The 12,954-nt window shown below is 50.6% G+C and overlaps 3 protein-coding genes across 3 annotated transcripts; 2 read left to right on the top strand and 1 right to left on the bottom strand.

The window, feature by feature from the left end:
* Window positions 1-487: 487 nt before the first annotated feature.
* Window positions 488-4,050, top strand: PC9H_002378 (uncharacterized protein; the record flags this gene model as incomplete). Its single annotated transcript, XM_036772019.1, has 16 exons — window positions 488-535; window positions 595-794; window positions 846-954; window positions 1,014-1,428; window positions 1,480-1,589; window positions 1,640-1,677; window positions 1,737-1,877; window positions 1,935-2,403; window positions 2,465-2,534; window positions 2,593-2,831; window positions 2,889-2,997; window positions 3,046-3,406; window positions 3,472-3,559; window positions 3,648-3,862; window positions 3,922-3,952; window positions 4,012-4,050. 16 exons carry the CDS (start codon window positions 488-490, stop codon window positions 4,048-4,050), a joined length of 2,682 nt encoding a protein of 893 aa, XP_036625665.1.
* A 932-nt stretch (window positions 4,051-4,982) lies between these two features.
* PC9H_002377 (uncharacterized protein) lies at window positions 4,983-6,610 on the bottom strand (the record flags this gene model as incomplete). Its single annotated transcript, XM_036772018.1, has 4 exons — window positions 4,983-5,038; window positions 5,259-5,330; window positions 5,430-6,042; window positions 6,095-6,610. 4 exons carry the CDS (start codon window positions 6,608-6,610, stop codon window positions 4,983-4,985), a joined length of 1,257 nt encoding a protein of 418 aa, XP_036625664.1.
* A 1,917-nt stretch (window positions 6,611-8,527) lies between these two features.
* PC9H_002376 (uncharacterized protein) lies at window positions 8,528-12,664 on the top strand (the record flags this gene model as incomplete). Its single annotated transcript, XM_036772017.1, has 19 exons — window positions 8,528-8,581; window positions 8,636-8,888; window positions 8,951-9,274; window positions 9,327-9,576; window positions 9,642-9,772; window positions 9,837-9,915; window positions 9,974-10,102; window positions 10,163-10,293; window positions 10,350-10,531; window positions 10,598-10,604; window positions 10,675-10,810; window positions 10,859-11,120; window positions 11,174-11,393; window positions 11,445-11,531; window positions 11,585-11,769; window positions 11,822-11,848; window positions 11,906-12,166; window positions 12,221-12,368; window positions 12,420-12,664. 19 exons carry the CDS (start codon window positions 8,528-8,530, stop codon window positions 12,662-12,664), a joined length of 3,111 nt encoding a protein of 1,036 aa, XP_036625663.1.
* Window positions 12,665-12,954: the final 290 nt, after the last annotated feature.

Below are 12,954 nucleotides of genomic sequence, written 5' to 3'. Positions count from 1 at the left end.
ACTGTACGTCCTGACTCCTGGGATTTCCCACTCGTCCGAAGCTAAAAAAAAGGTATCGGCCCATTGTTTTTCAAGATCAAGCCGGGGTTGACACAGACGCAATTCGGGTTTCATACAGGTTTGATTCAAGGCACTGGCCGCATGTGCAATCGAACACACTCCTCCCGATGGAATGTCCTCACAGAATTGATGACAGCTATGCATTCAAAGTTAATGTATCGCCTGCAGGCTGGTTTACAGATCTCCCCCCGAATCTGAGTCTCGACTTCCTGTCTCGGACCTATCGAAGATGCCAACTTTTGAAGGGCAGATATTGAGTAAAGCCGATGACAAGGTCGTGATATATAGCACCAAAAAGTGGAATTCCTTTTAAGCTCAGGCTCTCTCGAGGTGCACCCCTCAGGTCCTACTGGTCCGGCATTCTGCTGTTTCTACCCTATACGACTCGACTGTTCACTCTTTTCGTCGGTCGCCCCCTAATTCCATCATGGACTACGATGCATTCGATGCTATTCTCCACCATTTGTTCAAGACCGTGCGTGACTTCGATTTCATTTGCTTTGGTATCCACTAGCTGACTAATTTCTGACATAGACCCAAGGTGACGCATGGTTCAAGCCATCTGAGGAGAACATTTCTGCTGGTGTTTGTATAAGGGTAGAGCCTGGCAACTTCAGGGTCTTCCCATACGAAAACCGCTACCTAGAACCTTTCGAGGCTGCTGTCAAGGTCTTGAACCCGGTTGTAGCTATCAAAGTCAGAAGTGCAGCCGTACATGCCGCTCTCGCTACTTGGTAAGTATTTGTTTGAATCCCCCTCGTACGAGGTACTCAACTGTACGTTAGCGCCGAAGATGCTGCCGCCATTTATGTTGATGCCGGTACCCGCATCCAAATAATTGAGAGCATGGTTCAATTGCCATACGCCGACAAGGAGCAGTGTGGAGCTTTCATCGTACGTTGTACCATGCAGCGCATATCCATAAGTAACTTGCTCAAATGATCATTTTATAGCGCGATGAGAAAGTCTTGGTCGTCTGGTCCGACGACCTTGATACTATCATTCCACTATACGCGGACTTCGAGGACAAGTTGATTAAGCTAGTTTGGCGCTCACGTTCAATCGTCGCTCCATCAGACGGTGCCTCTGCCATTACATCCGTCCCCCCTTCTACAGTGGCTTCAAACGTCAACCTAAACGAAAAGACCAATGCAGCTGCTGTCGCTGTTTCTGAAGCCGCTGCACAGGTGACGCTTGCTGAGAGGGAGAAGCCGAAGCCCAAGTCTTCCTGGAGCTTCGGATGGAAAGTCTCATCGAAGAAGTCCGGCGCAGCCAATAATGATGTCGAAAAAGCTTCGCTTGGTACCCCCCGGCCTATTCGCCTCTTGGCCCCAATGTACAGTGGTCTTGGTGTCGCCCTATCGCTCTGTAAGTACTTCCGCGAATGACGGTATTGTCCGTTCCTGACAATCATTACAGTTTTCCTTGCCAGCGGACTTAGCGTTCTCCTTCAAGAATGGCGCTTAGACGGGAATACCAAAAGATTTGCCCTGTTGGCAACACTGCCATTTTTGTTCTGCGTTTCCCTCGTACGTCCAAGTACCGCCCTAACATGCCATTTCTGATCATCCTCTACTAGTTCTTTTCACTGCAAATCATCACGAATATTTCCTTCTTGTGCGTTTCCTACATTACTCCACGCTGGTCATTTGCTCACGTCCATCACTCACCTATAGAATCGGTCCAGTTGCACAGTATCATGAGAACTCGCGTTACTATTCCGCGATCGCACCGGCCCCCAGTCCCGAAGTTGACGCTCATTTGCCGCACGTCACCATCGAGCTTCCCGTTTATAAAGAAAGCTTGGAAGAAACTATGTATGGTTTCTATATATATCCATAAGTCCGGCATCCTAATCAAGTATCTCTGCGTAGCGCACCATCTGTGTTTTCCCTCAAGAAGGCCATGCAGACTTATGCCCGCCAAGGAGGGACTTCATCTATCCTTGTACATGATGATGGCTTGCAGCTCATTGACGACGCCGAGAGACAAAAACGAATTGCTTTCTATGCAAACCACAACATAGGATGGGTCGCCCGGCCACCTCATTCCAATGCACCTGATGGCTTCAAACGTGCGGGTCGTTTCAAGAAGGCCTCAAATATGAATTACGGTCTTAGGCTCAGCTTGAAGCTTGAGAAGCACCTCCAAGCACTTGAAGCCGCCTTCAAGGGCATTGAAACCATCGATGGGAAAAGTCTCGAGGAGAAGGCCCTTGATATGGCCGTGGAAGAGATGTTCCAGGAAACAGGGAATCGTTTCAGGCCATGGGCATGCAACGCAAAGTCTCTTCGTATAGGTGAAATCATCCTCATTATTGATTCAGATACGATCGTGCCGGAGGTAGGGAATCTCAAATTAAATACAAAGTTAAGCACCTTGCGAACTCACAAATTCATTGTAGGATTGCTTTAGAGATGCTGCCCGCGAACTCGCCGAATGCCCAGAAGTAGCCATCATACAGCATGAGTCAGGTACGTCCGCGAGTGCCTCGGGCATGGTTTATGATCGTACTAAGGAGCGCATGGGTAGACGTTATGCAAGTAGCCTACAACTACTTCGAAAACGGTATTACCCATTTCACTCGCCGCATAAACAAGTCTATCTCTATGGGCTGTGCAAACGGAGAAGTCGCGCCCTTCGTTGGGCACAATGCCTTCCTTCGTTGGTCAGCCATCCAAGATGCTGCCTTCGTTGACACTGATGGCGTCAAGAAGTTGTGGTCAGAAGCTAACGTCTCTGAGGACTTCGATATGGCCCTTCGCCTTATGGTACGTTCCCCTTACCCCTGACAACCCCTGAATAACATGGGGATGCCGCATTTGTAGTTGCGGGGGTACATCATCCGTTGGGCTACCTACTCCGATGGTGGTTTCAAGGAAGGTGTATCGCTCACAGTGGACGATGAGCTAAATCGCTGGCAAAAATATTCATATGGTAGGATTGCTGGCCTCTTCCACTACGCGTGCATTCATTCTTTCATAGGTTGCAATGAGTTGATCTTCAATCCGCTCATCCATTGGTGGCGCCTGGGCCCGATCAACCACCAACTTGCATCGTTCATGTGGTCTCCTGTCCCCGTGCATTACAAAGTCGGCATGATGGCCTATATGTTCTCATATTACGGTATCGCAGCAGGAGCAGCCCTCTCCGTCCTCAATTACATCCTCCTCGGCTTCGAATTTGGGGTCGATGGATTCTTCATGCACAGCTTCGAGATCTGGCTAGCTTGCACGGTTGTCTTCCCCGGAGCTGGAAATGTGGCGTTTACGCTGCTTCAATATCGCCTAGGCCTGCGGAGCATATGGTCAGGTACGAAGGAGAACTTGACTTGGGTTCCCTTCTTGTGAGTAGGCAGTCTCATTGTCTCGTCCCGATCAATGGCCTAGATTTATTGATGCTGTACTTCAGCTTCTTCTTCTTTGGTGGCCTCAGTATTCACCTGTCTACGGCCCTTTTGGCGCACTTGTTCTCGTATAACATCCAATGGGGTGCTACGGTAAGTTGAGCCTCCGCTTACCCCTTAACTTCGCTCATTTGCGACTCGTAATACCTACCCTCGAACAGAAAAAGGAAGGCAAGTGCAGCCTTACCCTAGGGTGAAATCCAAACTGACCTCGTATACGTATACAGTCGAACGGTCGAACTTCTTCATTGAAGTGCCCAAAATCCTCAAGCGATTCGGCCTGGCTTTCATCCTATGTTTCATCGTTCTCATAGCCATGATCGTCTTGACCACGGACGCCGTGCCAGTTGTGTGGCAAGTTCCTGGATGGTCATGGGCCGTTATCCTTCCCCTCGCGTACGTGCATCTATTGCCTGCTGACCGGAGTTCTGGATTGATCATGCAATTCCTCATAGCATTGTGCTTGGATGCCACATCTTGTTCCCGGTATGCTTTGCTTTCCTCTCAGCTATGCGCCCAGGACTAACCGCATTCCTCTCGTCTAGATTGTGCTAAACCCCTGGTTGATGATATTCAGTTACTGAAGATCCATGGTACTGCTCTACACCGCTTTCAAGTCCAACCCGAACACTCTTGTACCAACTAAACGCCGCTCGTTGCCTATGTTTTCGGGTCTTGCGAACTTTGTCGATTACCGTCATTGCGTGTATACACCATCATCGCGTCCATGAATACTCACTACAACGCATTGGTACTACATCGCTCATGTTTTGCCACCCCTATTACGCTTGTTCTTTGGTTTGATTGAGTTGGACAATCGCACCTCTCCCCTCCCCCTCCCCCTCCCCCTGTCCCCTCTGGGGCATCGGATTTACTACACTCGTTCAAACCAGTGCTTCTAGAATAATAGACTTTTCTCATCTCTCGTACTCTAGTTGGTATAAGTAATCGTGACGCTTGTGTATACCTGTACATATTCATGCCTCCACAGCATTGATGTATGATGATCAGTACATTTATTAGATTGACTATCTACCGTCATACGAAGGTGGGAGCTGAGACACATGCATTTGGAAGGCTGAGTACGAGCCGTATGGGAATGTGCCAATTACTTGAACGTAGTGATTCGAGTGCGAGAAGGTGGGGCGGGAAAACACGCGTTTTACTGATGCCAATAGCAGAAACCGCTAAAGCCCGAGTGATGTATGAAAGAACACAAGCACTAGATAGCACTGATTTCTACCCAGGGGAGACAACTAATGAGACCACTAAGCCCGATACATAGGAAACATGTAAGGTGGTTAAACGGAGAATCGAGACTTCATAAGGACTAGGAACCCAGTAAAGAGTAAACGATAAACTGATAATACACATCGAATGAAGGGAAGAACCTGAATGCACTGAGTGAGGCGAGGTCCCTAAAGATGAAACTGCAGCAGCTAAGGATTATAGTGGATAAATGAGAGCGGGAACGACGAGCGACGAACATAACAGACAAGGATGATACACGAAGAAGTCAGCGACGAGATGTGGACATGGGTCGATCGGACAGAATGTAATACACGGATGGCACTATGGAGGTGGTATGTGAATGGAATGACGGCGAGAATGGCATAGCCGGCAGTCTGTGTTCGTCATGGAGGTGGATTGCCTGGATTGGATGCCTGGGGATTGGTCGCTTGCTGTGTGTCGGCGCCTTTGTTTTGGGAATCAGCATTTTGTTGCTGAGGCCCTGGTTGCTGTGTAAATGCTGCGTATGGCCAGGGCACTGGGTGGTAGCCAGGATACGGACCTTGAGCGTGAGGACCGTGCGGGAGAGGGTAGTAAGGGTAATAACCAGGAGCTGGGACATTGGGATCTGCGCCTGGGGGAGGTGGGTAAGCTGGCGGGTAAGGATATTGTTGCGGTTGAGGCGGGGCCTGCGACGAAGGCCCTTGGCCTGGAGGGGGAGGGGGGTACATACCCGGGGGGTACATGGGTGGCATAGGATACCCAGGCACCTGGTAGTACCCAGGTACTCCTACGCCGTAAGGATAAGGCGTAGGTGCTGGTGCTGTCGCTGCCACGTTATTGGGGTCAGCGTACGAAGCGGATGCAGGCGGTTGGTTCTGAGGGCCGACGGAAGTAGAAGCGGTCGAAGACGACGGTTGTTGAGCTTCAGAAGGGGAGTCCTCGCCGTCTGCAGAGTTGGAGAGTTTGTTGGACTTGCGGACACGTTTTTGCATGGGTGGCGAGCCGTATGGTTCGAAGCGTTTGTTACGTTTGGCTGCGGATGTTCCCTCTGTTATTCGACCGTCTGTGAGAAGGGGAAGACCCGAGGAAAGGGGGGCAGTTATCGGCTGAGGGCTCGTTTCAATGTCGTCGGCCTCACCGCGATACCTTGGTCGACCGTCGATGCCAATTTCGACCTTCGGTGCGATACGGAAATGTGTGCGGTCCAGGTATTCCGGACTGATGTCCAGCGAGGCGAGTTCAGGTAACGACGACGGCGACCTTAGCCTACCGTTCTCAACATCTTCCACTCTGTAATACGAGATCAGATGCTGGGCGACGCCCTCAATTGTTAGGGAAAATGTCTGCACCTTTGCAATCAGTGCCAAGATAATACAAAGTGGTGCGTTCACTCACCTTCTTCATCAGACCATTCGGCTTGAACTTGTAGCTGTTCGTCAAGCTCCCGACGAGCGTTCTTTCCCTCTGCCTGTCCACACCCAGATGACTAACGTCGGACTTGGGCCGACTCAGGCTTTGCCCTTCAACCTTCACACCCTCAACGTTATACTGCGATTCATCGTTTACCTCTTCAGCCGCTGCTCGCCCTCGGTGTCCCGCGCCTTTCTTCTCCGTCTCGCGATACAAAAGGAAGTTGCCGAGGATACGACTCGGGCTCCAGAAGAAGCCATCCGTCCATCGTTTGATCCCGCTCTCGTCTTCGTCGAAAACGAAAACGGAGCCGGAGGTGATCATTTTTCTTTCGGAATCGACCAAGCGTCTCGTCACACGTGGTATGATGCCGCGCCTGGCAGCCTCGAGGATCAGCAATGCATCCCCCGTCGTCTCTATCCATCCCGACCACGGCGGTTCCGTCCACGTTCCCGACTGTTGTTGCTGACTTCCGCTACCTCCGTGGTGGCCAGTCGCCATCGTTCGCAGTAATCGCGATACTGCATTTATCCCCAAGGTTAATTACTGAATTCACAAAAGAATTACAAGGCAAAGGGCAACGATGATGGCAGTATCGAGCCAAAATAAAGTTCAAAAAGAAAGTTTGACTTACGCTGCGCTGGTGGAGGATGAAAATTGCTAAAGGTTCAGAATCCGACGGCGGAGTACCACCGCGGCTATCCTCCTGGCCTGGTTGTTTGTAGCCAAAATTCGCGTCAAATGTTCGTTATTGCTGGTTTCAGTTTGTATTTTGGTTCTCGGATACGCTGCGGTAGTTATTTTTCTCTTTTTCAGTGGCTTGGTCGTTGTTCGGGGGAAGAGTGGCGGGTCACCACATCCTCTGCAGAGTCAGATAAAGAAAGCCAAACATGCCCCTTCCACTGCTGACGTAACTCGTGGGAAAGCTCTTCACTACTCATCCATCGATGGTGACTCGCCGCTACTGGCCGCTTGGCAGATTACCACCTGGCCATTGAATCTGAACTCCAAGGCTGAATTGTATGTAATTCCGGCCTTCGCAATCTCAATTTGCTAACATAGTGATAATTTCTCTCAGGAATATCCCCTTCTACTGCGCATCGTGTACGGCGCGATGCAAATTCAGGAGCACGGTATTAACGATTAGGCTGCCTTGTGGGGGCAAGCTATTGGAAGCCTTCTCACATGCGGGGCCTTCGGTGCCCCTCGACCCCTCGCTATTCACGATTAAGAAATTACCCGTTCCATGAATGGGCATGGTAAATTTGTCGTCTGGAACCACCGAAGTTCGGTATCACCATGTGCTCCCGCAAGGACACCTGTCATCGTTTTGTATCGCGTCCATTGATGAAATGTATGTCTAGTGGCAGAGGAACAAGGAACATGATGCTGGCGTGGCTAGGTGCAGCCGATCAACGGCGCGGCTGTTCGGGAGGGGGATGGGATGCTGTGGCCGCGTCTTCTCTTCGTGCAAGAACCGTTGTTCATGGACCTTCCTGTCATTCATCCGCTCGAGGGGTTCGGAGCTGCCTTGCAGGCGCATCACGGTCCGGCGCTCACCAATCGGCTCGCAATGCATTGATAACCTGCCGAAGTTCATGTCTGCACCTTACCGGATATCCAGTATGGTGTGTCGTCGGCTTGATTTCTATCTCGGATCCAGGGCATTTCATCGCGCTTCTCGAACCCCGATTCGTGCAGAAAGCATATTGATCTCCCACAGAAGGCCAATGATTCGTATGCAACGCGGACTTAGCGATGTCATAAACAGTCAAATGGATCATTCGTACCTCATGAGAAGAGTTTGTTAGCCTTTGAACCGTGTGAGTGCCACGCACCTGAATACAACTGCATTTCCTAATCACCCGTATCATCGAACCATCTCTATCTTTGCTGCATTGCCAGCTGGATGTCCTATTACTGTCACCATCGAGCACCCGGCTTGATATCACTTGTCTGTCCTGGTGAAACGACAACGATCTGCGTTGCAGCCAGTTAACATACATAGACAGATCATCACATGAATCTACTTGATAAGAGTATGGAATACCGCGAACGACTAGTCTGGACGATTTGTGGTCCATAGCTGCCGTCAGCTGTCGACAACGGATTAAAATTATATGCGATCGCCCCGGGTGTCTCAATTGATCACTGAGCGCTGGTGCCAACAGGGTGATGGGACAACAACTCCATACTGAAATTAGGTACGAGGCGGCCATAATACGTGCTCAAAATTTTCACTGGGGACCTTTCTCGGCTATAACCCATCACTCATTTGCTGCCCAACTTAAAGTCTTCTCCGATTCTTGGGAGCCCAGAACTCCAGCACTTGACTTCCACCGAGGCCTGGTTTGAACAAACAGGGATCACCCTATTTCTATAAAGACGGGCCTCTTCGTGCTCGGATTAAGGTCAGCAATGGTTCTCTCCAAGGGCCTTGGTGTGGCTTTGGCTGCGGCCTCACTCATTACCGTATGTCCTTCCCCGCGCTCTCTCGATCGTGTTAGTCGCTGAGTATCATCGTAGCCGACAGTCGCTTCCGGAATAAACAACCATCCACACTCTTTTATTCATAGACAACATCACCGTCGTCAGAGCGTCCCCACAACATTACCTGGCAATTGGACATCACAAGGATGTTTCACCGATAATCCAGGGGCCCGCGCTCTCTCGTCGGCCGCATTCACAAGCACGGACAGCATGACAGTCGAAGCCTGCATCAACTTCTGCGATGCTAGGTCCTTCGTCTTCGCCGGTGCAGAATTTGGCCAAGAATGCTGTAAGCTCGCCCTCGCGAAGTCCTTCATTTGCAGCTTCATTAACACGCCCCTCTTCTTGCAGACTGCGGGAACTTTATCGGGAATGGAGGGACGAATACTAGCCTCGCTGAATGCAATATGGCATGTACCGGAAACGCTAGGGAAAGTTGTGGTGCTGGAAGCCGTCTCAACGTATTCTGGAGTGGCAAGCAGCCCCCTCCTCCCCCAACGATTATACCAAAAGTAGGAAACTGGGACACCTTAGGTTGCGTCCTCGAAGCAGATGGTGCTCGAACCTTGACCGCCGCCATGGGAGCTACGGACGACATGACGGTCGAAACATGTACGGACTCGTGCTTCCACGCTGGTTTCCCTTTGGCCGGGATAGAATTCGCTCGAGAATGCTGTAGGTTACACTTTTGGCATCTACTTCTCTCGCTTAATGCTGTACGATGTAGACTGTGGCTTAGCCTTCGCTAATGGTGGCGGCGCATCGGCACCTGCAGGGGACTGTAACATGGTGTGCTCGGGAAATAGTTCAGAGTTTTGCGGTGGCCCAAATCGCCTGACCGCGTACAACCTCACCGATAGGGCTGACCTGCCACCTCCCCAAGCCCCAGGTGGAGGAGGTCCAGCGCCAGGCGGAGCTCCAGTCTTCCCGGTCACGTCAGGCCTCCCAGGAACTTGGCACTATTCTGGTTGTTTTGTGTACGTACATCTGCATCCCTTCCCCTTTCCCCTTATTGACCCCCCTGGATCGGCGCTCTTCGCAGCGATAACGCCCACGGACGTATTTTTGGCTTCGAGGCCCCCATAGACGCTGGTCTCAAAGTCGAATCCTGTATCAACACCTGCAATGGGATGAATTTTACGGTCGCCGGTATGGAATTCGCGCAGGAGTGTTGTACGTTCCTATCCCTCGATGTCTGATATCTAAGAATATCTGATCTGATCGGGCCTATCAATAGACTGTGGAAACACTCTCATCAATGGCGCCGTTCCGGGAGACGAATCGAGTTGTAACATGGGCTGCGGAGGCAATGCGACGTATGTGAACTCAATTGAAACGATCATGGGTGTTGATTAATTCTCGGGTAACTGCTAGCGAGGCTTGTGGTGGACCAAATAGATTGTCAGTGTACACCAGCAACCCGGGTGATGTTGTTGCTCTGCCTGTCCCTGTCATCAAGGACACTGATCTCCCGGGGCAATGGAAATCTGCTGGTTGCTTACAGTCAGCTATTTTCATTGATTTTCTGTTCGCGGACGCTGATTCTCGATGTTAATTTCACAGAGAACCAGGAGCACAGCGTGTCTTCCCTTATCAGATCATCATGCAAACCAACCTGACGGTCGAGGCTTGCCTAAACCAATGCGCTGCTTTCGGGTACCCTGCAGCTGGCATGGAATTCAGCGATGAATGCTGTAAGCTCTTCCATCAGTTTCGAAGCATCTGTCACTGAATACTCGGGATCACCTAGACTGCGGTGACGTTGCTGATGAGAAGAACAATGGTGGGGTGACCGCGCCAGATGCTGACTGCAACATGCCTTGTTCTGGGGACCCAATACACCTTTGCGGCGGCGCCGAACGCCTGCAGCTTTACCATTGGGACGGAAATCTCGACGTTTGGCACACACCGGCGAACATTGGCCGATATGAGGTTAGTTTCTTTCTTCATCTGTCTTATTTAAAGGAACGCGTGGTCTAATTTAACCACCTTATCTAGTTTTTCGGTGAGTCTCTATGAGCGGTGTCTCCATTTGTTGCGCGTTTGACATCAGTCAATCTGGCGTGTTTTTCTAGTCCCTGGGTACGTTATCGCGTCACAATGGGATGTTTTTATGCTGAATGTGGGCCCGTTCTCCAGTGTCGTCGTCCCACTCATAGCGACTGTGGGCATCAATAACAAGGTGACATTCCTCGAGAAAACTGGTACTGGGTATGATCTTCCGTATCTACGATAGCTTCGCGCTAACAATAACTTCAGTTTCCCCAATTCAACTGGCGCCTACGAGCTTGACCTCACCCTTGTTGACGACTTCTCGGCCGCATGGCGCGAACTCCATGTTCAAACCGATGTCTTCTGTTCAGGCAGCATCGTCCTTCCAGACAAAGCGGGCCGACAAATCAATGTCGGAGGCTGGTCACTTGATTCGACGTTCGGCATCCGGTTCTACACTCCCAGTGGATCCGATGGAGTCAACGGCACGACTGACTGGGAAGAGAATTTCCACGAATTAGAGCTACAGGTTTGTATTGATCCTCTCATACACTGCTTCTCCTTTGATGATAGTGTTCACAGCGTGGAAGATGGTACCCCACTGCGGCGATGCTTTCGAACGGATCCATTCTTGTTATCGGCGGAGAAACTGGCAGTAATGCCTCTCCTCAACCGAACTTGGAAATCCTTCCAAAGCCAGCTGGTGGCGATACAGTAGTTGAGCTGGACTGGCTTGAGCGAACCGATCCGAACAACCTGTACCCGTTCGTTTTCGTTCTCCCTAGTGGCAATATCTTCGTTGGCACGTAACCCATTCTCTATGACGCTCAGTAAAGCTAACGTGCGCCTAAAGGCTACTACAACGAAGCACGCATCTTGGAGCCGGTTGGCTTCCAAACCATCAAGGAATTGCCCAATATCCCGGCCTCGGTAAATAACTGTGAGTCATACACCTTCGTCTAGCACTAATCCTCTTGACTCACATCTTATTAGTCCTCGGTGGTCGTACATACCCACTTGAAGGTGCCGCCGTTCTCTTCCCTCAACATGCTCCATACAACGACCCATTGCGAATTCTGATTTGTGGTGGATCTAATCTCGGAGCTGGACAAGCTATTGATAACTGTGTGTCCATGGCACCGGAGGATCCTAACCCAACGTGGACCTTGGAACGAATGGTGGGTACGGCGAGAGATCTTGGTGAAGTTGATCTGACTCAAAGTTCTTCAGCCCTCTCGTCGCGTTATGCCATGCATCGTAGGTCACCACTGGCTGCTACGCTCATAGATTGCTAAAGTATCATGATCATCCTAGGCTCCCCTTCCTGACGGCACATTCCTGATCTTGAACGGTGCTCACCAAGGAGTTGCCGGCTTTGGTTTGGCTACGGATCCTAATCTCAGCGCTTTGCTGTACGATCCTTCACAACCGGTCCACCAAAGAATCTCCATCTTGAATAACACCATCGTGGCGCGCTTGTACCACTCTGAGGCAATCCTGCTGCCCGACGGTAGGGTTCTTGTCTCTGGCTCCGACCCCCAGACTCCTGGATTCCCAGAAGAGTTCCGTGTTGAGGTGAGAAACCAGAGTTTTCAGGCGGAGATCGTTACCCATAATGTGTTGGACCAGGTTTACATTCCACCCTACCTCAACCAAGGATTCAGGCAACCCGAGTTTAATATCACCAACACCGACTGGGCGTATGGCGCTACTGCTACCATCAACGTTAGGTTGTTCCAGGGTACCACCCGAAATATGAGGGTATCCCTTGTTGCCGGTACGTTGCCTTCATGCTTCTTATCAAGTACTTTCCTAAAATATTACTTAGCTGTATCGAGCACGCACGGCAATACTATGGGCTCTCGTACCATCTTCCCAGCGTTTAGCTGCAATGGAAATACCTGCACAATCACTGCCCCTCCCAACTCCCACATAAGCCCTCCAGGGTGGCATCAACTCTTCATCCTCGACGGGCCCACCCCCTCGCACTCACACTGGGTTCGCATCGGTGGTGACCCCGCTCAGCTGGGCAACTGGCCACAGCTCCCCGGCTTCACTCCACCTGGAGTTTGAAACTACTTGATATATACTTTATTTCTATTTGCTCTATTATCCTTTCGTTCTGAACCCGGATACCACCACGTTCTTTCTTAACTATTGGACTCGAAACGGACTTCCTGTGTTGTGCCGTGTGCTAATCTATACGGTATGGAGTTGATATTGGATTTTTACGGCTTAACGACCTGTCTGTACTTCTTGGATATGTGATTCTACACAATTCAAGCCCTATGCTCCCCCACTCGATACCCTTGTTTGAATTGAAAGCTGACGATAGGCATCACGCAAACACGTGGTGCAGATTG

Source organism: Pleurotus ostreatus, assembly GCF_014466165.1.
Source record: "Pleurotus ostreatus strain PC9 chromosome Unknown scaffold_11, whole genome shotgun sequence".
Taxonomy (NCBI): domain Eukaryota; kingdom Fungi; phylum Basidiomycota; class Agaricomycetes; order Agaricales; family Pleurotaceae; genus Pleurotus; species Pleurotus ostreatus.
This window is presented reverse-complemented; position numbering and strand designations above follow the sequence as displayed.